Here is a 25892-nt window from a genome sequence, read left to right on the forward strand (position 1 = left end):
GCTAGCCTCACCGCCTCAACTACACCTCAGATCATCAGGCATTAGATTCTCAGAGCAGCACCAGTCCCTGGTGCCAAAACGGTTGGAGACTGTTGGTATAGTGCATTCTGCTCTCACCCTGCCCCCTCCAAGAGGCTGCAGCAACCAGGTGTGATGGGCCTGAGACCCGACCTAACTGGTCTCCCCACCTCCAGCCTCTGCCAGCTCCACATTTTGCTGCCAAATTAATCTCCTTACAGTACAGCTTGGATTAACAGGCCCAAAATGAAATCATCATTGTCCCTGCCCTCCAATGCCTCCACCTCCCGTGCAGCAGGGCACTGTGACACCAAAGCCAGAAGCCTCAGGGGTGTCTCTGACTCCTCCCCCACCAACTGGTATAAATCCTGGAGACTCTCCTTTCCCACTTTTCTTCTGTGCCTTCCCTTCTTTCCATTTACCCTGCTTTTTCACTCTCTCTTCTAGGGCTACCAGCCTTAGCCTAGATCAGCTATGACCAATATAATAGCGGCTACAAATGTAATTTTGAATTTACCAGTAGACACATTAAAAAGAAAACAGTGCAATAAATTTTAACAATGTTTTATTTAAAACCAATATATCCAAAAAAAATCTTCATCATTCCACTTGTAATCAATATAAAGTTAATGATGAGATACCTTACATTTTTCTCCAGACCAAGTTTTTGAAGTCTGTGTGCGTTGTACTCTTATAGCACATCTCGATCCAGAACAGCCACATCTCATGATCCCAACAGCTACATGTGGCCAGTGGTGTTATGCTGAAGTTCAGGATAGAACTGTTAGATTCCATCTAACAGTTCAGGTTTAGATGGAATGGCCCCACTGTACCCACTGCCTCCCTCTTTTTCTCCTCTTGAAAATACCTTAATCTGGCTATAAAAGACCATTCCCTAAACCCATTTCCTTCCACATCACTCCTCTGGCTGTCCCTGAAGCATGAAATGCCTTTTTAGCTCCTCTCCAAATTTCGATATCCATTTCAAGTGCTACCTCATTCATGAAGCCTTTCCCATACTCCCACTCATAATTCTTCTCTACCTCCTTTGTACTCCCACATCATCTCGCAACTCTGTAACAACATTAGTGCTTTTGCTTGTTGTACTCAACAGACTATAAACTCTTTATAGGCATAGCATATATTGCTATTTATATTATAGCCCTCAAAGAATGTCAAGCATAGTGCTTTTCACACAGCTGACACTTGATAAGCTTCTGCTAAAATGAACTCTTTAATTTACCATTCTTATGATAGATAAGTGTATCCTTAACATGAGTGCACACTCAAGGTACAGGTGGTTCCAAGGTAAGCTAAACTACTGCTTAATACCTACTCGCAACACAAGAACTGAATGTGTCAGTGCATTCCAACCTTGTCATGGAAAAAGTGACACTAACTCACATTTTGACCTAGAATTTTAGAAAATGCCATAGATCTGAAGTGTCACTGCACGGAAGAGGACGGAGGCTAGAACCCCTAGACATTCTATACAGCATCATGGGCCATGTTCACCAGAGATCTAACTACTAAAAGTAACGTGCTATAATGGCATGCTAGAAAATTGAAAATTTCAGATTAGATACCCTTATCTGTATAACAGAGCAAGCACTGAAGTAGTAACTAGAAACACTGAAGACCTGGTCCCTACTCTGTAATGTGTTATGTTCATGTACCAAACCTCTGACTTCTCTATTTCTGATATGAGAGGGAAGGATAATCCTCACCCACTGCAGGGATGTCTCCTCTAAACTGCTTTTGCTTATGCCTACCACAGTGTAAACTCCACAAAGCTTCTTGAGCAACCCTGTTAAAAGGACATTCAGAGAGTGCCACTCCTCTCATCGAAAGCCTCTAATGGCTTTTCACCTCACTCCAATGACTTTCCGATGGCCAACAAGGCCCTCCGTAATCTAGCCTCTTGCTCTCTTGGACCTCATCCCAGCTGCTCTCCCCCTCATCCTGCTCTAGCCTCACTGACTGCCTTGCTGTTTCTCTAATGCACAGAGCATGTACTGTCTCAGGGCCTCTGCAAAGGCTTCCTCTGCCTGAAAAATTCCCCCAACTCCCACCTCCAGCCATCTGTCTGGCTCATACTCCTCCAGGTCTCTGCTCAAATATCACCTTATCAGAGAGGCCTTTCCCGATGACTAGATATCAAATAGCATAACTTTCCCTTATATACTTGACACTGTTTACCCCCACCAACCCTTCTTTATAACCCTGCTATGTTATCTATTTACTCTGTCTACCCCTTATACTGAACACAAGCTCCAAGAAAGCAGGATCTTGTTGGTTTCATATCTTCACTGTATAGAACAATACCTGGAATGCATTGTTTAGCGATTAAAGTGAATGAGCAACGTTTAAATTTTCCTAAGAAAGTAGCAGAGTGAAGGATCATTCTTGCAGTTTTTCAAATATTCTAGAACATGTTTTCATTTTAATATCTTGAATTTAACTGTGAAATTAATGTACACACAACATGTAAAAATTATTACCCTTCATATAAATTTTAAAAATAAAATTCTCCTAAGCATTCTAAGTAATTCTATTCTGAAGAAAATTAATTTTGCAAAGGTTGGTAGATGTCTCTCTGACCCATTTATGCATATTTGTTTAGACAGCTATATCTGTATATTCCTACCCATGAAAATAGGATCATACCTGATTCCATTCTGTGATTTGTACACAATATTATGCCATGTAGATACATATAGAATTATCTCATGCTTTTTAACAGCTATTTAATTTTACATTTTATAGGTATGTCCTAATGTAGAATCTAATCTCCTATTGATGGACTGATTAAAGTGTCTTTCATTTGGAAATACCTAAAACAAAACAAAACAAAACAACACAATTCTCCTGCCCAATAATTCACCCTCTGGCAAAGAGATCGGGGTTTCACTTACGCATCTTGAACTAGAGCAGCGGTCCCCAACCTTTTTGCTACCAGGGACTGGTGGTACTCTGATGAGAACCTAATGCCTGATGATCTGAGGTGGAGCTGAGGTGGTGACGCTAGCGCTGGGGAGCGGCTACAAATGCAGATGAAGATTCTCTTGCTGGCCTGCAGCTCACTTCTTGCTGCGCGGTCCAGTTCCTAACAGGCCATGGACCGGTACTGGGCCACGGCCCAGGGGCTGGGGACCCCTGAACTAGCGCAGAAACCAGTGCAGATTCATGCAGAAACAGGGAAGCCCTCCATGCAGAGGGGTACAATATGAGACCTGAGACCAATGAATACAACCTTCTGCTCCCCACCTAATGGCTCCCTCACTTTTTTTCTTCACAATTCAGCAAGGATTTATAAAATTATAGATGATTCTGGGGCCCACTGTGCCATCTCTCTGCCTTCTTCTGCTCTTTGTTTCCCCCTTCTGAAACGTGGAGTACCTCAACCCAGCACTAACCTCCACACAGGCTTAACAGTACCACCTATGGAGTCTCCTTTACCCATGTGTTAGGCAAAAGATATCCACAAAGGGTACCCTGGGGGCCCTCCTATGGCAGGCTTTATTTCCTGAGCTGCCCTAGTGATTTATATAGTAGTTTCTCCCCCTCTTCTCCCCCCAGCAGTGATCCCAGAACAGGATGTTGCTCGTAAATCTTTTCCCTCAGCTTACTACCACCCACAGACCAGCTTATTTTTACAAGAGTTGCCATTTCCCATACTCTCCTAGTGTAAGTCCCCTTTGTAAGGTCACAAAAGTGTTGTGCCTGGGGTCTTTGCCCATCACAAGAACCAGGCACAGTCAAAATGTCACATTTCTGCCACTTGAGTACAGAAAATTCTACAAGGAACTCTGAAGGAATGCTGACACATTAAAAAACAAATCCTAAGTCCAGAGAGATAAAAATCAGGCAAATCACTAAGAAGTCATAACCATTTCTTTTTCTTTTCTTTTCTTTTTTTTTTCTAGAGGGAGCTGTATATGAGTTATTTGTCTTTGGATAACAAAACAATAAATAGGGTTTCACACAAACCACAAATCTGTGGTTTAGGGAAGTTGTTTGTTGAATGACGAAAAATGCTTCAGAAGCAGGCTGTGTTCAAGCCGTCAGTCAGCAAGGCTCTACTAATCCCGGAGAGGCACGCAGCCTTGGGGAGCTTGTGGAGACCGCCATTCCTGAATCCCGTGTACACATGCATGCGCACACACACGCGCGCACACACACGGCATCTTCAGGAGCTCCTCAGGTGATCCTCATGAGCACTGAGACTGCAGGCAGCTGCCCCGAGGTGTGCCACCAAGCTTGGTGTGCCACAGACGTGCCTAGGGTCCTAAATTCATTCTTAGGATGTTACTGTAGACTATGTTTACTATGTTTACTATTTTCATTGCATATTATGCATCATATATCTCTTTATGATTCGTCCAGTTCCAGGCTGCAGCTTCCGCTCACTCTGCCATGGGGTGCCAGCCCACAGGGTCTCTGTAGACTCAGCTATGTGTGATGCCGAGGCCGGAGTGCAACATAACCATTTCTTGATAGAGGCCAATTATCATTCATCTTTAAATTATTTAATTAATTTGTTAATTTACTGAATATCTGAAGTCCAGGTATAATGCCAGACCTTGCAGACACAAAGGTCTTAATCAGCTGTCCGATGACAGAATCTTGTGAGGAAGACGATTACAAAAGCAATTTAAGAAAATAAGTGTCATAATAAAAGATTGCATCTTTGAGAAGTAGGGGACCATTACTACCTGAGGGTGAGAGCGGAAGTTGCACAGAAAAGGTGACTAAACCAGTAGCTGAACAGCACATGAAACTGTGAACTACTTCTATGCTCTCTTGGCTCCCAAGATAGCACTCTCTAGGATTTCCTCCCACTTCCTGATGGTTTCTTCTCAATCACCTTAAGCCTTCTTTCTGCTTAGTTTCCTCTTCCTAGCATTCTCACTCTTTCACTCTTCCAGGGAAATGCCATGTACAATTGTACTTCAATTCTTACTGAATAAATGTGTATCTTAAGCCCAGACCCACTGAGCTCTGTTTTGGATGATCAATGGCCCACATGACATCTCCACTTGCAAGGATTTTCATAGATATCACAAACCTAAACTCTCCAAAAGAACGTGTACCACCTTTAGTCTTCCCCATCTTGACAACTCTCAGTCACAAAGCCAAATGGTTAGGAATTGCTCTTGACCCTTCTCTTTTACACATCCATTGCATCCAACCTACCTACAAATTTTTACTATTTCTCCAAAATTCTCCAGAATCCATTTGGTTCTTTCCAGTTTTCCCATGGATCACTTAATAGTCCCCCAACTGGTTTCTACTTCCATTTCTCCATTTAACGAGTGACCTTCTAAAATCATGTCAACCATTAACCTACTTAAAATTCTTTGATGGCTTCTCCATCCCTTAAACATAAAGTCAAATTTCTTAGCATAGCCCACCAGATTATTTCCTGGCCTGGTTCTCTGTGATCCAGAGATATTGAAGTTCATTCAGTTCCTCAAAGGGACCCTATTTTTTTTTTTAGCCCAAATCTTCACAGGTATGTTTCCTTTTGCCTGGAATACATTTTTCTTCTCCCCAATCCACAACCTAACTTTTTAAATTGATTTACTCTTAAGGATAAATTAATTTTCTTCCTAGCCACCTCTTCCTCCAAGAAGTCTTCCATGATTATTCACCAAATCTGCATTTAGGTGCCCTTCCTGTATGTTCCTGTAAAGCTCTATACTTCTTTGATAACACATACCGATGAGTGAATGAATGCATGCATGAAGTAGACATGGGAGGAAGGCACAGCATATGCCGTGGCACAGTATTTGAAAGACAAAACCCTGTATGTGGAATTGTGAGAACTTCTGTACAGCTAGGCACCAGGGTTGGTGGAAGGACAGGAATTGGGAGAAGAGACTTGAAGAAAAGACTGAAGTCCAGGGGATGGAGGGCTTCAATACTACATTAAGAGGATCCAGCTCTAAACTGTAGATGATGAGGAGCCCTGGAAAGTATAGATGATGAGGAGCCCTGGAAGTTTTTAAAGTAGAGGAGCAAATGTAACATAGAGAAACCTCTTAGCCTAATGAGAGTCCGCCTGTTGAAGAACAATGATGTTAGGATAGAGAGATAATGACTTACATTTAGAGGGGTAGAGGAACATGCAGAGGGAAATGATGGCACCCTGGGAAGCAGTTCTGGCTTAGAAATCCAGATGTGGGAGTCCCCACCTGGGGGTGGTGAAGCCGCGATGAGAAACCGTACAGGGAAAATTTGTGTATAGAGAGAAAGTAAGCCAGGGATAAAGTTTGAGGAATGACAACTTTTATCAAGCAGGAAAGGAGAAAGGTGCACATGAAGTGGGAGGTTAAAGAGCTTATGAGAGAAGATGGGTGTCCCAGAGAAGGTATCAGGGAGGAGGAAAGGAATGTCCACATCGTGTGTCCAATTTACTGTGCAGTGCTCTGCACACAGTAGGTGCTGAGTATTTGTTGAAGTATAAAAATTATGAAATAATACACTGAGCACCTCTATTCAGGTTATAGATATTCCAGAGAAACTGAACATATTTCTTGGGTTATCAAGTGATTATCTTATTACAGAAATTTTCACCTCGGGAAAGGGGGGAGGACATAGCGCGCCCACCTGGAATGATATTTCAAAAAACCATACCCACTCCCTGATTCTAAAGATGCCAAGTGTGAGTCTTTTTGAAAAGAAAGAACAACAAAATTTTCTTCATACAAGTTTTTCAAATTGGGGTTTTAATGTAGCCTATCTTCATAAACGAGAGCAATCTTGCTTTAGTGTGAAAGGGTCATCTGAGTGGGTGAAGTGAGGGAAGGTTGCAAAGAACAGGGCAATGACAGATAAACACTGATGGAGGACAGGCTTGGGGAAGAGAAGGCATATGCAAATATCATGAGTTGAAATCAGCATATCTTAAAGGGTCAACCAGCAGACTTGCTGGACCAAATAACTATTAAGGATTCAAAAATGTCCATTAGCCTCATAATGATACCAACTATCAATATTCTTTTGACCCATAATAGAACACTTATCTTCAAGAGACAGGCAATATTCCTGCCTTTCTGGCTATACTTTCCTAGATATATAGGCTTAGAATGCCAAATGAAGAAAAAAAAAAACTTCCCTGCGGGCTATACTCTTCACACCTCCTCTTTTGCTCCTGGGTTGGTAAGAGAAGTCTTAGCAAGAATGTGTGTAGGACCTGAACATTAATCCGAGCCTAACATCCTGGCTAAAACAGACAAGAAAAGCCACTGTGAGATGACATTGACAAATTAGTCTGAAAAGTGAAACACAGGTGATTTTTAAGCACCATTGGCTAAAAGGCTTGCTGTAAGTAAAAGCAATTTGTTTTTAAAAGGTCAATGAAGACAAATAGGTAGCAGTAAATCACTGCTGACACAATTCTGAAGACTTTATATACAGGCCCTAGAACGTAGTTTTTAACAGTTGGGTCAATAGTAATTGTCTCAAGAGTTACAGGATTTCAGAGAAACACTAAAGTAACCCATTAATAATAGAATAATAACAAGAACTTTGGGTTGTTTTTCCAAGAAAGCCAAATAAATACCCATCCATCATCCATCTTCTATCTCTGTGTGACCGTAACAACTATAACAGCAGCAAACGCAATCATTTAGTAATCGCTGGGTATTTGAAAAGCAAGAGATGATGCTGAAGAATTAAACAGGCCTCTGGTGTAAAAGAAGTTACAATTTACACAGATGTGTGAAGTAACACTGAAACTCAGGAAAATAAGCACTTAGAGGTCATGTTAGTCTGGGTCTAATCAGGAGAGAGAAACCACAAACAATGTGAACAGTTTAAAATAAAAAGTATTAAATCATAATAGGTGACTAACTATAAAGACATACAGAGAACTCTAAAGGGCACCCTGAGCTGAGAGAGGTTATTCAAGAAAGGGTAAACTTTGAAGAGGAGTTTTACCCCAAAGCTGGAGTTGAGATGTCAATGGTGAGGGTATGCTTACAATCCACTGAGTGGCAAAGAAATTCAGTAGACCTGGTCCATGGCAGCAGGGAACAACTCTCTGGGGTACAGGCAGGCCAAGGCTGATGGCAGGTGCACAGAGGGAGCGAGGCACTTTGTTGGCATGAGGCCTGGAGTGTGACAGTGTCTGCACTGACAGAACCAAGGCAAGGTGGTCACTGGACCCAAGCAAGGGCTGCAAAGTTGCCAAGAGACCGCATGCTCTGAGGTGCCACCACTGGATGTCCACACACACACACACACACACACACACACAGTGCATGCCTGCATTGACAGACTACAGCAGGAACAGGAAAAAGCGACCACCGCAACCAGGAAGAGAAGCTTCCTAACTCCATCAATGTCCCTCTAGTGCCCTCTACTGACCAAGTTTAACACCCTGCTCGCTGCAAAGGAGAAATGCTTGAGAGTCCATTTATTATAGCAGAGCAGGTACTGAAGGGTGAATTTAGAAAAGAGAGGCATTAGTTGAAATTTGGCAAAGAGGTAGAAGCAAAGATGGGAGTGTACAAAAGACAAATGAATTTCTTAGATGATTAGAGTTTTAAAAAAGATGTTATTTCAGTGGAACCTTAAAGGATGAGTAAGATTTTAATACACTGGTGGGGGGCGGGGGAGAGTGTGTTGGTGGGGCAGGAGAGGGGTGCTGGGGAAGTGAAAGAAAACTCATTCCAGGTTGAGAGGACAGTTTTATTATTAACTCTGGGATCTTGGGCAAACCATTTTTCTTTAAGCCTACCTGTTTATAAGATCCCTATGAGGTTAAAATGAACAGCGGACTGTGAATAACTCTTTGAAAACAGTTTAAAGCACTAGATGAAACACACTTGATTGTAATCTCTTTATATAGTAGAGAGGCAATACCCAAGAGCTGAAATCAGCACTTCAGTCTACCAACTAGAATTCAAGTTCTAGTACGAGTTCCTACCAGACTAATCTACTCCTACCCCAGTTCCTCCTAGACACTTGTGACATCAAGGCTCTCTACAAGTCTTTGCTGAATGAATGAGTAAATTTTGGATTATCATGAGAACAGAGAAGACCTTCCATTTAAAATCAAATGAACCTGAAGGAAAAATATGACTGCTTATGTACTTAAAAAGGTAAAAAGAATTAAATATCTCCTTTCTCTACACATAGTTAGGCACATTTATCTATATCTTAATGTAATAAAACAGGAAATAGGAAATAAGGATTTTGTTGAGAAATGAATATACAGTGTCACCCATCCAAATTCTTAATAATATAATTTCCATAGTAACAAATAAAAATCAGTCTCATAATCACCTGAGCCCACAGTCAGCAGGAACATTTTATTAAGCGGTTCGCACATGGCCAGACCCCCACCATGGCCCAGGCCTCAGAGCACACAGGGCTACTGTCCTTAGACTGCCCAACGGGGCCCAGACTTTTAAACTTCCTAGAAGCTCTAGGAACACCACAGAGTTCAAATTCTCCAGGCTCTGAACACTAAAAGTATCAAAGGTCAACGGAAAGGGAAGAAAATATTTATTAAATTCCAACTCAATGCTGGTACTCAGCTGGGTTTTTAAAAAAATATGTTATCTCATGTAATTCTCATTATTTTCGGATGAAGGAAGTAGAGTTTGGAGAGATTAAGAAAATTGCCCAGCATTACACAATCTAGTGGGGCCAGAATTCAAGCCCAGGTTTAACCGATTTCAAAGCTGACTCCCTTTCTCTTGGATGTGGGCTGCCTCTCCAAGTGAAAATTTAACTGCAGTCTCACTGGGCCTGTAACAGCTGTTCTACTCACCTGAGTCACTACTGCTGGTTGAGGACATGATGACAGATGGAAAAGTAACGATGACATTAAGAACTATCCCCAAATCCTCCCATCTTGCTCCATATGTTGCCTTTTCACTCAACTCTGTCCACAAGCTGAGTAACACATATTTTTAAACATACTTTTTTTAAGACAAGTTCAATATATTCTCTGCTCTCTGTCCTATTTGAAAATCAACACCTCTATTCTTAAATTAAGGACGATTTCATATTTCAGTCATCAAATTCTCACTGAATGAAAGTTGGTCTAGCTGGATGTTGAAAAATAATCTGAAATGAGAACTGCTGCAACTTCCAACCGTTAACAGCTTGATTTACTAACAAGACCACCACCTGACATCTGTGCAAAGCTCTACAGACAGCAACGTGCTCTCTGAGAAAGCACACATCATCTCACCACAAGGCTGAAAATGCTCTGGTGAAGGCAAACCGAGGAGATTCTAACTTATCTTAGGATGGGCACCACCGCCACCCCTCGATTTTTAAATTTAATTCATCTTTTTCCTGCCATCAACTCATTAATCATCCCATCCCTCTTCCATCCTTTCTTGTCCCCACCCCACCTTCTCCAATCCAGTGTAAAGATATCAGCTTTGTTCCTTCACCAGAAGAGACGCCTGTTTCTCTGACTACATAGGCCATGCTGAAACAATCTCCCAGGACAAGCTTTATCTTTTACTATGTCAGAAAAGAACAGTCAATTCAGAGGATCTCTGGCCCAGCCTCAGAGCTTCAAACCAGAGCTCAGAAAGTACTTCCCTGCCACAGCCCTCTGCAAAGACAATGGAGTTAAGGACTTGAGGTCTGGTGACAGAAGAAAGGAAGCGTGAATATCTGACACTGATGAGTCAGTTAACTTTTCTTTTTTCATTTGCCTCATAGGGAACTGTGAGGTGGAAATAAAATCACGCCTATCAAATACTTATTGGCACAAATCTAGCCACCGTGCTCACTAAATATTAGGGGCTGTTGGTGTCTCGACTCACAAGCCATGTTAAGTAGTAATGTCTCCCACATTCTCACCATTCCAGCAGCCAAGGGGAATGGAAGGCCTTGAATAGTCTCCTATCTACAGCTGAAAACACTTCAGCTGAAGGATAGCATCTTTCTACCCATCATCCAGGGAACCCTCTCTCTTCCAGCTGTGACCTCTGCTCCTTTCTCAGGTCTCACAACTTGTTTGGAAGATAGACTCAGAAGGTGATTACCAAACATTTGGAAAGTCAGTAAACACATTGGAATTCTTGGGCGCCCAGTGCCTTACTAGTTTCACTTGGGTTACAAAGGGCAGTCTCTGACCTCCAGTTGTTTAAAATCTGGTTAGAGCTTAGACTGATGGCAAGGAGCCAAGTGAAAAAAACAGCAAGATAAGCTTGATGGGGAGCCAGGTACACAAGGAAGGGAGTTGACTGAAGGGGAAACTTCAATTGCAGGGTTGACTTTAGAGGGCAGTTTCCAAGTTTTGGTTCCACAAAATCTGATTATTAGTGTTGCTCTCAACATAAACATAAACTGTTCAAACGTGGTAAAAGTGTTGCTTTCAACATATACAGTGAACATAAAGTGTTCAAATACTATAATTTTGGTTTAAGGTTTTGACATTATGCAAAGCCCTGTACTATACAATTAAAAGGGATACTAACTTTAAACTTTATAACTTGAAAATAGCCTTTGGACCTGTTCACAGAGTTTTAAGAATTTTCTTTAAAACTTGACCTCTTTCTGCACTGCACAGGAATAAGGAGCTTTTCTCTTGATATTGGGTGAGAAAAGGAGCAGAGGGGTCTAAGCCCTCAGTCTTCCCAAAGGGACAGGGCTCAGAAATTCTGCCCCATTCCCACTTATTGCAACAAAAATGCAGCTGAACCCAGTGCACTTCAGTTCTCAATCCTAAAGGATACCTACGGGGCCTCCCCAGGCGGAGAGCGTTTATCCGGTGTGGTGTTTGAGTGTGGACAAACCCGGAGTAACAGTGGCCGCCTCTCCATAACCTTGACAAAGATCTCCAGTGTGAACTGTCAAAATTCAAACGAAGAGCAGCCCCACGCTCACCACTAGGAAACCCTGTTTTCTTTTAATTAAAAAAAATTTAGAGGTCATCCCTCAGCTTTGTTTACAAGTAATGAGTCCTGCGGCCCCCATTTATCACCCCTGGAGATTCTTTTACACTTTGATGTGAAAAGAGTCAGGGTGCATTGTGATTTCAACTGCTTCAACAGGAATCCTTTCATTTGCAAACGAAGCCCTGGCCCCCAGTAAGAACCAACTGTCAGAAAAAATTCATTGCCTTTCCTTCCAATGATTTATCGGAGATGGGGGAAGAGAAGCTGGCTTTAAAACAACTTTTCAGCAAAGGTTCCCAGCGCACACTGAATGCATTCCCAACCTTCGCTGGTTCTTTCTCTCCAAAATGCCTCTTTCCCAAATCCCACTGCTTGTGAAAAGTGACCTTTTCACTTGAAGCTATCCCATCCAGAAGGACTTTCTTCTTCTCTCCGTTAAGCTTTCACAGAAAGCACAAGTGGCCAAACATTACATATTTGTTTAGGTGTCTGTCCCTTAGGGCAACTCTCCAGAGCAAGGACTATACCACCATCTGGAGTTGGCCACAACAGACACTCAACTTTCCCAATAATTAGGTCACAAAGGGCCCACATTCCCTCATTTTACATTAAAGGGAATTAAATATTAAGGAAGTTTAAAAGGAGCAATTTAAAGATTTCTTGACTACCTAAGAACCTGAGGTGGTAGTCAAAAAAGAGGAAAGTACATAGCACAAGTAGTACAAATTTTTTTTTTTCAAGAAAATTTTAAAAATTAGACTATAACATACATTTTTAAAAGTGCCCAGCTCTCACATGCCTTTTCACAAAGGGACAAACTCTTGCAATCAGCACTCAGATCAAAACACAAAACAACACTGGCACTCTTGGACTTAAACTATTTTTAGCAAATAGACTTATCTTCAATCTAATCCAACTTTAGAGCTGACTTATATTCTACAGGAAATACCTGGGAGAGAACCACAGGGATTCTCAACCTCAGTACTACTGACATGTGAAGCCAGAAAATTCTTTGTGGTAGGGGCCATCCTGTGCATTGTAGGATGTTTAGCAGCATCACTGACCCCCACCTACTGAACTATGACAACTAAAAATCTCTCCAGACATTCTCAATGTCTTCCCACTTCTGCAGGGTAAAATTATTTTTGGCTGAGAACCACTGGTATATAAGAACAAGGTAACACCTTAAGGGGAAGCAAAAAGACAAGTCCACAAAGTAGGACATACATTCAAATTAGCTTCCTCAACCTGTCAACAACCCTCACTCCCCCCCCCCAAAAAAAATTAGGGTAAATACTCTAGATTAAGACTCAAGAGACAAAACCTAATGCAATGTATGTTCTTTGGTTCACCTGAATCAGGATATAAACAACTTTAATACACATTTTAAAACAATCTGGACAGTTTGGATGTGAGCAAGTTATTAGAAGAATCCAAAATATTAATTTTATTAGGTATGAGATCAGTGTGCAATTATGTAGGGAAATATCCATATATATTTTTTATAGATGCACATAAAGCATGAAGAAGTGAAAAATTAGATGCCTGGGTTGCTTTAAACCATTTCAGCAAAGAAAAAGGAGAAAAAGAATAGATTTTAGAAAGTATGGCAAAATATTGAGAAATGTTAAATCTGGAGAATGGCATTTGAAAGTTAATGAAATATTCTCTCTGCTTCTACTAAAGTCTGACTATTTCTGTGACAAAAAATTTATTTTAAAGTGAAGAAGACAAAAGGAGAGAGTAGGCAAGAACTATGATTAAGTCTATACTAAATTAGGTTACCATGGCCAATCATGACCAATATTAATTAATTCTGTGTTGCTGCTACAATGCACAAGATTTCTTTTTCTTTCTTTCTTTTTTCTTTCTTTTCTCTCTCTCTCTCTCTCTCTCTCTCCCTCCCTCCCTCCCTTAAGATTCTCTCTTTTTAACAAGAAGTCTTGGACCACCTCATGCTTTCAATAGCTTCAGTAAGGTCTGTTCACGTAACTATACCTATTAACATTTATGTAATACCTAACATTTATGTAAACATATACAATCCAACATCTACCATTTTAAAACCAATTTAAAGCAATAAAAATGGTGATACCCTGAATTGCAGGTTATGAAGAAGGCATCAGAATTTGTTGGTCAAAAGCAGAAAGGAAATTGCACAAGCCTTTCATGTTAAATGTTTAGTGTAATAATTAAAAATTTTCCCAACCAAAGCAAACTAGTTGCCCCAGGATTTCCTACAGTCTGAGTGACACATTCAGCTATTAACTTCTCCAGGCCTTTGCTTCCTCCAGTACTGTGAGGCTGCCATGTAATCTGACCACTTACGGGGTTATCACGAAGTACAGAAAACAAAACTCAGATTCTGAAGTAACACCCTCCAAGCTTCTGAAAGACAGGGGAAACTGGAACTGAAATTCTCTTTTTCTTAACCCTGTCCCACAGACTCCAAGGGAGGCTTGCTATAGTTTTAGAAGAAAGACTGTTATAATTGAAACCCTCCAAAAAGAAAAAGGTTCTTCCCCAAATCAAAATGGTATAAAATTAGTACCCCTACAAAGATGATATCTTAAACGATTCAGCTTACTGTTCTGAACTATCACCATGCACCAAAGTGTCACCTAAAATGACATAATGCCGATGGCCTGGATTAGGATCCATTTTATTGAAGGCACAGAATAAATATTAATTCGTTCTCTTCCAACTCTCAGCATTGGTAGAGAGTTCAGGGCTGAGAGCAAAGAGAAAAACCATGCACAAATGAATCTGCAACTGACCCACGGGCACATTGACTTGTGAACTTTGAATAATCTAAAGATTACTCTAAACATAAATCTGCCTTACCAGAAATATCTACCTAAAAGAAATGAAAACATGTGAACAAATGAAAACACATTATTCGTAACGGCCAAAAAGTGGATACAACTCAAATATCTATCAACTGGTGAACAGTAAACAAAACATTGAAATAGCCACACAATAGAATATTATTTGGCAAGAAATAGGAATGAAATATTGATATATGTTATGACATGGGCAAATCTTAAAAATCTTATGTTGAGTGAAAGAAGTCAGTTACAAAAACCACAGATTACATGACTGCATTTATATGAACTGTCCAGAAGAGGCAAAAGTATTAAGTTAGATTAGTATTGACTGGAGTTGGGGGTGGGAAATAGGCAGTTGCATCTATCTATTTGGGGTGCAATTCTGATATTAGATTGTAGAGATAGTTACACAACTCAGTAAATTTACTAACAATCATTAAATTACATACTTAAAATGGCATGTAAATTATACCTCAATAAAGTGTGTGTGTGTGTGTGTGTGTGTGTGTGTGTTTAAGTCTATGCTACTTTTAGAATAGTCTTATGCTTTATGTGTGATTAGGACAACCCCAAAGCCAATATTAAATATAAAGTAGAATACAGTAAAACTTGTAAATGTACCCACATGCTCTCAAATGAATGTACTCTGTGTTTTGCTTTCAAAGGTCTGTTTCCTCTATGTTCTCCTTCCTATGGAAGCTACTCCTAGAGTAGCTCACAAAGGAATCTTTTGCATCCTGAGCTGCCTCTCAAGAAAGCCTTTCCCCTCAAAGTAGTATTCAGGAAGCTACTGACTCCTCTGAAACCCACCATTCTACCATCATCACCAGAGTGGTGGACTTTTATAATTTATTGAGGATTTATGATGTACCAGTCAAGGATAATAAGCACTTTACATGCATTATTCTCTTATCCCCATTTTAACAAGGCTCTAAAACTTGAGCCATTTGCCCAAGTAACCAAAGTTGTCAGAGATCTAAACACGAGCTGTCCAACTCCAGAGTCCTACCCTCAAGCTCTCGTATCACAAATCCAGTAAAAGGTCAAATGAATTTTACTGGTGAAATTATTCAATATTTCTACAGTGTAGTCTGAATTTCCCAAAATGTAACTGTCCCTTTGGAAGTAACTAATTCTGAAAAAGATTTCCCGAGGTCTGCAATAATAAGCCTAAAATCAAACTCTTCTAAATCTATCAAACCGAGTGACTCCTCCTAAACTACAAATGACAATGACATACTTAATACTTAGGAACCATTTTCTAAAATAAAGAGAAACAATGAATTCTGTGTACAAAACATTATTGCACTTGTAAATCAAACCTAAAACGACTTGTTTGGGAAATACAGGAAACCTGTTGCCCAGTTCGCAAATCCAGGTGTGGATTATTTACAATGCCAAGGCCAATCACAGTTTCAGGAAAACGAGAGCCATTAATCTCTCCAATAAGCATTTGGAAGTTAGGCCCCTGATTTACTCACACACAGAAAAACCTGTCCATATGATAAGTGCTAATCAGCTTAACACCTTCTAGCTTCCTCACTAATTGAGGACTCTTCTCAATCAGGAGAGCTACACATTATTTCAGACTCTCCTGGGAAGGAGAGCTTCCAACACTACAATCATATGATTCAAGGTTCACAAAATACAATCCCTCACATTTTCCAAGTACGTTAAAGCACATTAGCAGATCTAAGACATTTATGAGAAGTACCATCCTTACTGGCTGAAACAATAAAATCATGTCCCATCCTTACTGGCTGAAACAACAAAATCATAATCTGGTGACATAGCCTGAAATAAAATTTCTTTCATTCTTAGTTTTATCTTAACATGTTTTCCCTGAAGCATCAAGTAAAAATTTCCCAGGACGTATCCCAGATTTCTTCTCTGGCTTCATTTACCTGAGCCCAATTTCAGAGGAATGTAATTTAGCACAGACTTCGTAAAAATTAATTTTAGTTTCCTAATCCCAAGAAGAAAATGAGATTTCAAGCAATAGGTACGACAGAAGGGTAAAAAGGGGAACATGTTAGTGAAAAGGCAAAAATGCAGGTTCTTTTTCAACAAGGAAAAGAACAGTAAATTAAAAGTCCAGGAAAAATAAAAACACCATTCAAAAGTCATGCAATTTAAAATATGGCATGAATTTGAACAACTTTCTTAGCAAAAGATGAGTTCGTTTGTCCTGATCAATATGAACCTTCTCTTTCAAGCGGTATTTGGGTTGACTTTGAACCCATAGAGGATAAATGAAACACTAAACATTATTTTGCTTCCTGTTCAAAATCATGTAAATAATGCTGATTAGTTTTTCAACTTTTATTATCAATTTAAAGACAAAGCTTGCAAGGGCACAGATAATTATAAAATAAAGTGTGCTATCAACCTGGACAATTTAAAACTAAAAGCAGAGCTAACAGTTGGAGGATAGAAGAGCAAGAATAAGTGGAAGAAAGAATAAGGATTATTATCATACCAGACTATGGAAAGTTGATGGCAAAAGAAAATAAGAAATATTGAATATTGATTATGTAATGTATAACTCATATAGTATATTAATATAGAATACATTACTATAGTTAAATGTTAAAAACATTTAAATAGCAAAACAAAATAACAAACATCAAAACTGATTATAAAACATAAAATAGCATATGATTATATTTAAATAAAATTCAAAAGCAAGCAAAACAAATCCATGGTGTTAGATGTCAGAATAGTGGCAGCCTTTGAGGGAGGTAGCAGCTGAAAGGGGACAGGCAGGGGCTTCTGGAGAGCTGGTATTGTTGTCGCTTGATTGGTTACACAAGCGTGTTCACTTTGTGAAAATGCATCGAACTGTACTAATAATGTCTGCCCTTTTCAGTTTGTTATACTCCCAATAAAATTTTTGGAAAGAACAAAAAGCAAGCGATAGGAAAGGAAGGTAGGGGAGAAATATAAGTGAACTCAGATTCAATAGTGTCTAATGCTGATAAATCTGAAAAAAATCACAGAATAAGCCTATTATTTGTAAGAATTAAAATACTATCTTTACATTCATATTCTGTCCATGCTTATGACTTCTGATAGCCCTGAACAAAGTAAGGATTCACACTCAGACTTCTATTTAGTTTGATTAGAATTGCATACTCGATACACATCTGTTTCCTTTAAAATATGTGCTAGTCCTGGACCAGTGCCATATAAACTTGATGTTCTGGACTCCTATCGTGATTAAGCATTCAAACCAGTGAGCTATTGCTATATATTAAAAATAGAGCTCCATTTAGGATTCCCCCTAGCTTTTCACCTGTACTGGCTACTATAATAAAACAGTTCGGTAACTGCTAGAATGTTATTACAAAGGGCAGCCACCATCCTAACTTAAATAGCAACAATAGGAAACATGTAAATAATAGAATACAAAATATCTTTTTAATCTTGCCACTGATTATACTGTTAACTAATTTAATGGCTCCTTCCATCAGAAATTATACTAGAAACAATGTCAACTACTAGAAACTTCTGAAAAATCGACCTCCACAAAAATCTTATAATTGAAATTTAAAATTTCTTCATCCTCTTTCATTTTCACCAACCCAATATTTACATTATTTTGTAGGAAGACCCAGTTTTAATACTCTATAGAAGTCAATGCTCCCTAACTGATGAATTCAAAGGGACCCTAATCAAATGCCAACAATAACTTTTCTAGAAAATGATTAATCACTTCAGAGTATATGTGGGAATGTAATGACAAAGAATCGGCCTGAATATTAGAATCTATAAAAATATAATGAACAAGTATGGCACATTGCCAAAAGATACAATCAATGGAACAAGAGTCTAATAATAGATCGAAGAACGTGATAGAATTCAGACAAAGCACTCAAATCAGTGGGAAAAGATAGATGATATAATAAGTTATGTTTAAACAAGTGGCTAGCCTTTTGCTTAAAAAAAAAAAAAAAAAAAAAAAGGCTCCCTAACATCCCCTGAACTTTTTCACTTTCTTATTAGTATGGGAATTCACAACACATATTTTACACTAAAATTAATAACAGATGGATCAAAATACTATAAAGTCAAAAAGATCTAAAATGGGTCACAAGTTAAGAGGGCTAAACAGCTAACCAAATATGTGAATCCCGCTTTGTGGGAATTGTAGTGAACTAGAAAACATCTGTGCTTTCCCAAACTTTTTTTTTTTTAGCACCAAGTCTGTGAGGCAAGCTGACAAAGCACATGTCTACAGGAGCAAATCAGGTGGGAGTTCTGGAGTTCTGTTTGACCCGCAGGCTCAGGGGAATCAACATATCAGCACACCCTGAGAAGTATTAAGACGTACTACTTAGGAAGTTCTGAATTAGACAGCTCTGCCTTGTCTAAAGGAGCAGTAGCTATTCAATTCTGAGTGTTCTATATGGTAATACAAGCCTGATGTTGTTTAACACTAAATTTTTCAAGAGAAGATGGAAGTCTAGATAGCTATGTAAAAAACGTTGGCAGATATATCCTTTTAGAACACAAGGAGTCCGAACAAAGCCCATCTGTTGGCCAATCTATCCCATAGGTCACCAGCTTACAAATTCTGATTTAAATGCAAGAAAAAAAATGAAACCATTCAAGCGCTGCAGAGAACACATGACACTATTTTTACCATCTTGGAGTAGGAAAGACCTTTCTAAGCACAATCAAAACCAGAATGCATAAAGAACAAGACATTTGACTACATAAAAATTCAAAACTTATGTGTAACCACATTAGGAACAAGTCTAAAGACAGATGACAACAGTTTCCTCCCAGGCTCTAGCAGAATGGATTGTTGCAGCCTGGGTCACATGCCTTCCTCTGTGGGGGAGGAGAGAGTACCATGTTTAACAACAGTACCAGAACCACCTGGAATAAAGAATGAGTTTCTTGAACAGAAAGGGGGATAAAGTAGGAAAACATCTAGAATAGAGAGACACCATCATCTATTACTCAATAAATATTAGCTGAGTAAGTTTGAGTCTCATACTTTAATATGTTTTTGAATCTAATAGAATAAAACTGATGAGTGATATTAAGAATTCTTTCTGGCTATCAAATGAGTTATTCTTAATAACTGCATCGGAATGTGAATATGCACTCACCAACAATGGTCATGTAATATATGCAAGAAGGCAGTTTACTGTATGTGCAAAGTTGGAGGGAAAGATGTGAAAGTCAGAAAATGTAACAATGACAGAATACCTTCCTTCAAAGCTCTCATGATAAGGTGCATTTCATCATATTTGTTTCAGCACATGCTGAATATGCGCACATTTTCCCAGTTCGATAAAATATGGACCAGTGTCTTGAACACTGAATTAGGATGCTGATCTCATGTAATATCTACAAGTTAAAGAAGTGAGTTGAGACTCAAAGTACCAAATTTAAAGAAAATATGTAGCCAGTCTAACAGGTTTGACTTTATGTAGAGAAACCCAAAATTTTCACATTTTCACGTATCTGGGTTCATAAGTTGCAAAAATGAAAAGGACCAAATTATTCTTTGAGAAATAAATTATAAAATTAAACATCATCATTTTTGAATTATGGATAAATTCATACCTGTTGCCACTGCTCTTGACTCTTTCAGTAAACGCCATTGCTGTCAGTCAGTGGAAAGTGACAAATGTATTCATCTGAAAAAAAATAAATAGCCTGTGAATATCAGCCCATAAATAAAAGCATAGGCATGCCTAACCTGTAAGAAATTGTACTGGAAAAGGAATTCAAAGTTCTCATTTGAATTAGAAAATAGTTCTTCACCAACTTCCAAGCTGCATGAACAAACTGGCTAGCATATATCAAAGGCCAAGTGCACTTTTAATTTTGAGGCTGCTACTCAAAGCCACTTCAGCAAGAAAAAAAAAGTGCACAAGTTTATCATGAGAAGAAAGGAAATAACATTTCCCCAGTGTCTACTATGTGCCAAGCATTGTGTTAAGCCCTTTTAAAAATGACATTTCATGTAAACATCACAATAAACTTGCAAGGTAGATACTGATACCCATATACTGATTGATATCCCATTTAAAGATAGAAAACTAAAACTCAGCTTTAATTTGCCCGAGAAAACAAGTTGTGTCAGCATCCTCACTAGAATCAAAAGGTAAAAGAGTATGCAAGAGAAAGGAAATCAATGTTGATCTTTACATAAGAATTCAACACTTAATAAAATAAAAAAGTGGGCCCCAGTAAGAGCCAGTCTTAAGGTTTTACTTCCACTCATAAAAGGTACTTAATTCCCAATGCAATCCTTGAGCATTCTCTCATAATAGTATTGGATTTCTTTAAGTTGTTATCCAACTTGGGCAGACAGCTTTAGTACCATCTTGTGTGTCTCTAGAAACAATCTCTCTCTCTCTCTCTCTGTCTCTCTCTCTGTCTCTCTCTCTGTCTGTCTCTCTGTCTCTCTGTGTCTCTCTCTCTCTCTCTCTCTCTCTCTCTCTCTCTCTGGTTTAACACTATCAACAGCTGTTTCCTTTTCCCTTTCTTGTATGTGTCTGTAAATTTACTGCAGTTATCCTAACTTGCTTTAAATAGTTTCTATTTTTTTCAAACATCCTTAAGGCAAAGGCTATGTTACTAAATTATCTTACTACAGATTTAACAAATCATTTGATACAAATGGAAACTCTATATTAAATTTATAACAATTTTAGCAGCCTGATATGTTTAAGAGACTGTTACACTTTTGGCTAAGGTTGAAACACTGAATTAGTCCTTCAGCTCTACTCTGACTCCTGATAAAGTCTTTAATTTCACCGACCATGAAATGAAAATTGCTGACTTGATGATTACGTTTCCATATGAGTAACTATCATTTGTCACTCATCCCCCCCACCCCCCACTGCCCCAAAGAATGCAACATGGATACTGCAAATATTCTACTTAAATTCACACTAGTAGAGCTCTTCAGAGTCAACATGCTTGGAGCCAGTTACTCCTCCAACCAGATATGGTGGCCTTAAGCAAGTTTTCTAAATTCTCCAACGCAAATCCCACCATAAGCACTCTCTCAATTCTCTCTCACTTTCCCTCTCTCAAAGATACTTCTGTTTCTCCTTCTCCCCCTCTCCTCCTCTATCCTTCTTCTCCCTTCTTTTCCTCCCTCCATCCTATAATTTTCTCTCTCCCTTCTAACCCATTTTTCCCTATCCCACTTTTTGCTGCTTCTCATTTTTCCTTGACAAGCAGGGCTGGCATAAAGTAAGTGATCGATAAAATAGTAGGCATTCATTTTGGCATTAATCTTCCAAATGTCGTTAAAGCTTCTGAAGAGTCTGTGATGGCGGTGCCTCACATGACGGTCCCAGTGGATAAGCTGCACCTGCCTGCAGCCTAGCAGTGCCCACCCCTAGGGCCAGTTGGTGGAAAGAGGGCAGTGCAGGAGGAGGCAGGTTGGGCTGCTGAGGGATGCCAACCTGAGAGAGTGGTCCTGAGCTCCTTGTTTGTTCATTTACTCACTGAGCCACTAATATTTCCTGAGCATCTAGTCTAAGGCAAGTACTGAAAATAAGAGAGTGAAGGAAAGAGACTCTTGCCATCACTGAATTTATAAACTACAGAAGGTAAACAAAAACAAAATATAGTATACAGATGATAAATATTAAAAGGCTATAGATTAAAACAAAGAGAAAGTATAGCATGCCAAAGAGGAAATGAGGTAAGGTGCTGCAATTTTATATAGGGTTGTCAGAGAATGTAACATTTGAGCAAAGACTTTAAAGGAAGTTAGGAGCGAGCCATGCAGCTCTATAGTGGAAAATGGTCTTAGAACTCTGATGGTAATTGTGTGTAGATGTAGGTTCCTCTGTTGTAACAGGTCCCTCTCTAATGGGAGATGCTGATACTGGGGAGGAATTGTGCATGTGTGGGGGCAGGGAGATCTATGGGAAATCTCCACCTTTAGCTCAATTTTTCTGTGAACCCAATTGTGCTCAAAAAAAAGTCTATTTAAAAAAAAAAAAAAATGGTCCTAGAGACTGACAAAGCCAAGATTGACTGAAGGAGTCAGCCAAACCCCTAGGTGTCATCACTGGCTTCTTGGGTGGTGGGTAGAATATAAAGTGAGAGAGACATTTTCTGGGAGATCTGGCCCCTGGGCACAGCCAGGGACTTATCTGTGCAACTCACAATTTTGCTGGGAGGCACAATCTTTTCCATAGAGGCAGAGGCAAGAAGGCTGCATCACCAGATTATTGACTATTTCAGTTATGTCTCACAGAAAGGCCTGTGAAAGGCTGTTTAGGTACTGATGTATGATTTGCACAGCTGTATGGAGTAGCCATGCAACTCAGATATAAGGTCAGGTTAGAATGGAGGCCTGCAGTGGTCAGGACAGTATTATCCTAAACCTCTGCTAAGAAAGGAAATTGCATAGGGGGTAGCGGGTGTGGGGAGCGGGGAGGTAGACGGGGTAAAGGTGGTCAAATATGTGGTGACAGAAAGAAATCTAACTATGGGAGATGAACACAAAGTGTAAATATATAAGCATGCCTTACTGTTAAAGTGTACAGCTGAAACTTATTGGATTTCGTTAACCAATGTCATCATAAAAAAAATAATTTAAAAAAAAGGAAATTAGCATATATTTCAGTTTAGCATTTCTCTCTTTCAAAGAATTTTTCTTAAATATATAGCCACATTACCTATAAGGAGGTATGTGCAATAAAATATTGTTTATAATAAGAAAACTGGTAACAATCTAATACATATCAACACAGAAATGGCTAAATCAGTTAGGATACATTACAAGATGCAATGTAACATCCAAAGAATAGGTTTATCCCAACAAGATGATGAACAAAACACACAATGTGAGCAACTTTAAAAAAAAATGTTTCCAAACAAAAAGGGAAGGAAAAAAAAGAAATGAAAAAGAAAATGCTTTGTTTTTACATTTATGCATAACACATGCATGCACATGCATGCACATGTACCAAACTGTTCACAGTAACTTCTCTGAAAAAAAGGGCACTTTCACTTTTTTTTTTTTTAATGCTGTGGAATCCTTTAATACCCATGTAAACATTTTTTTTCTCCAAATATGGGGACTGGGAGAAAAGTGTACTGGCTTATAAATCAGAAGGTCTTCCTGAAGTTTTCATACATTTTTATATTATTTTTACTAGATTATAAAGACAAAATGGAATAATAAAAGGAGGGAGCAGTTTAAAATCTTCCCTTTTAAAAAATAGCATGAAAGAGGACATGGTTCCATAGTGTAGCGGTTAGCACGTCTGCTTACATGGAGAAGGTCCTGGGTTCATGCTCCAGTAGAGCCTCGGTCTACCGCCATGCCACCCTGAACAAGCCCGATACCTGATCTCAGAAGCTAAGCAGGGTCAGGCCTGGTTAGTACTTGGATGGGAGACCACCTAGGAAGACCAGGTGCTGTAGGCATAAATAATAATAATAATAAAATAGCATGAAAGATATAAACTTGGCTCTATTTAAAAATGGAGTAGTGCTGTACAGCAGAAAGAGAAAAGGTTCAAGTGAGACAGGTGATCACTTAATTACAGCAAATTAAGCCGTAACAGCTTCAGTGCCCTACTCTCTAAAATAGAAAATAGCCTATTTTACAGAATTACCTAGAAAAGCGACTCATAACCTAGCTAAAATGCCTAGCGCACTGACACATCATAGGCAGTCAATACATGGCAGCTCTCATTATCTCAGTCAGCACTGTCTACACTAAAGTTTATGTCAGTGAAACAGACTGTTTCTTCAGGAATGTACTCTGCCAAGTCTATTTAAGTGACCCTTCTATAGTCCTTCCAGTCTCTTGCAATGTAAATTTATTTAGAAATAAAACTGTCATGTATATCAAACTGCTTTTCTTTCCAAAATAGCAGGTAAAACAATTAAAGTAAAAAAAAAAAATTTTTTTTTGGTTTTATATACTTATACCATATTCCTATATAATTACAAGGAAGGAAAATGAGGAAGGAGAAATTTAAAATATGATTCAAGATATTTTCAAATATTCTGTTCTGGTCATTAAGTGTTTCCAAAAGCTAGCACATTCAAAGGAACCCACCTCTGAGGAGTCTTTAAGACATGCTGGTTAAAAAGCCTGCTTTGCAAACTACTAGCTATTAAGACCTCAAGAAATTCACTGTTCTCTAAGGTCTCAGCTTTCTCATCAGCAATATGGGGCTTCATGGGGTTGTCATAAGGTTAGATAAAATGTTTGGGACATTTTTAGCATAATGCCCAGCTCATGGTAAGCACTCAAGAAATGGTAGTAGTTGTTCTAGTTATTTTTCTGCCAAAGCACATGCTCAGGAAAAGCCATACATTAGAGACGCTTTTCAACTGGAGAAACATTTAAGCAGGTCTCAAAGCCCTATGACCATGACCTAGTTTCCAAAGGAGACTATGAGGTAAATAACTCAGTCTGGAGTCTAGAGGATGCCTGGACTTGTCAGTCATCGCTGGTCAGATTTACTTCCCTTCGCCTCCCCCACACATAACCTCCAGGAATAACAGTCTCTTGGTAACAGGCAATGTGTCAGCACTGAGTCATGTGTCATACACTGTTTTCATCTGAATTCTCCAGAACTCTACCCCAAGTAGATCATAATCTTCCAAGGGCCCCAAACTAACCAGAGCACCTACAGTTCCTGCAGCTCTCCAATGCCATGTGGAGCCCCAAAACTTAGCAACCCATAGGGAACACAATTTCCCCAACTACCTCTTCTTTACTTCAAATCTTTTCTTCCAGGGGGCTCTGGCACTACCTTGCATCTTGTTGGGTCCCTCTCATCATTAGGTTCTCAGGTCAATGATACAGTCTCAAAGAGTCCTTCCCTGATTACAGTAGCTAACATAGCACTGTTGTACCTTCAACCACGCCCTCCAACTAACCCCCTCTCTATTCCTTCATAATCTATATGGGTTAGGAATGTATCTTGCTGCAAGTAGCGACTGCTTAATTAAGAGGTTTATATTTCTCCTATAGCAGTGGTCCCCAACCTTTTTTGCACCAGGGACCTGTGCTCCCATCTGAGGGAGCTGAGGCGGTAGTGCTAGCTCTGGGGAATGACCGCAAATACAGATGAAGCTTTGCTTGCTTGCCTGCTGCTCACCTCCTGCTGTGTGGCCCCGTTCCTAACAGTCCACAGACCAGTATGGTCCACAGCCCAGG

The 25892-nt window shown here is 39.4% G+C and overlaps 1 protein-coding gene and 1 pseudogene across 3 annotated transcripts in view; one reads left to right on the forward strand and one right to left on the reverse strand.

The window, feature by feature from the left end:
* Positions 1-25892, reverse strand: part of AFF1 (AF4/FMR2 family member 1) — a 163950-nt gene that overhangs the window by 131473 nt on the left and 6585 nt on the right. For all 3 annotated transcript variants that reach the window (XM_011356322.2, XM_023528440.1, XM_011356323.2), the window contains exon 2: positions 20303-20376. In XM_011356322.2, coding sequence (XP_011354624.1) covers positions 20303-20340 — 38 coding nt within the window. In that variant the 5' untranslated portion in view covers positions 20341-20376. The remainder of the gene's footprint in view (positions 1-20302; positions 20377-25892) is intronic.
* Positions 24027-24142, forward strand: LOC111737292 (annotated as a pseudogene).

The sequence above is a fragment of the Pteropus vampyrus genome, unplaced genomic scaffold (genome assembly GCF_000151845.1).
Source record: "Pteropus vampyrus isolate Shadow unplaced genomic scaffold, Pvam_2.0 Scaffold25, whole genome shotgun sequence".
NCBI lineage: Eukaryota > Metazoa > Chordata > Mammalia > Chiroptera > Pteropodidae > Pteropus > Pteropus vampyrus.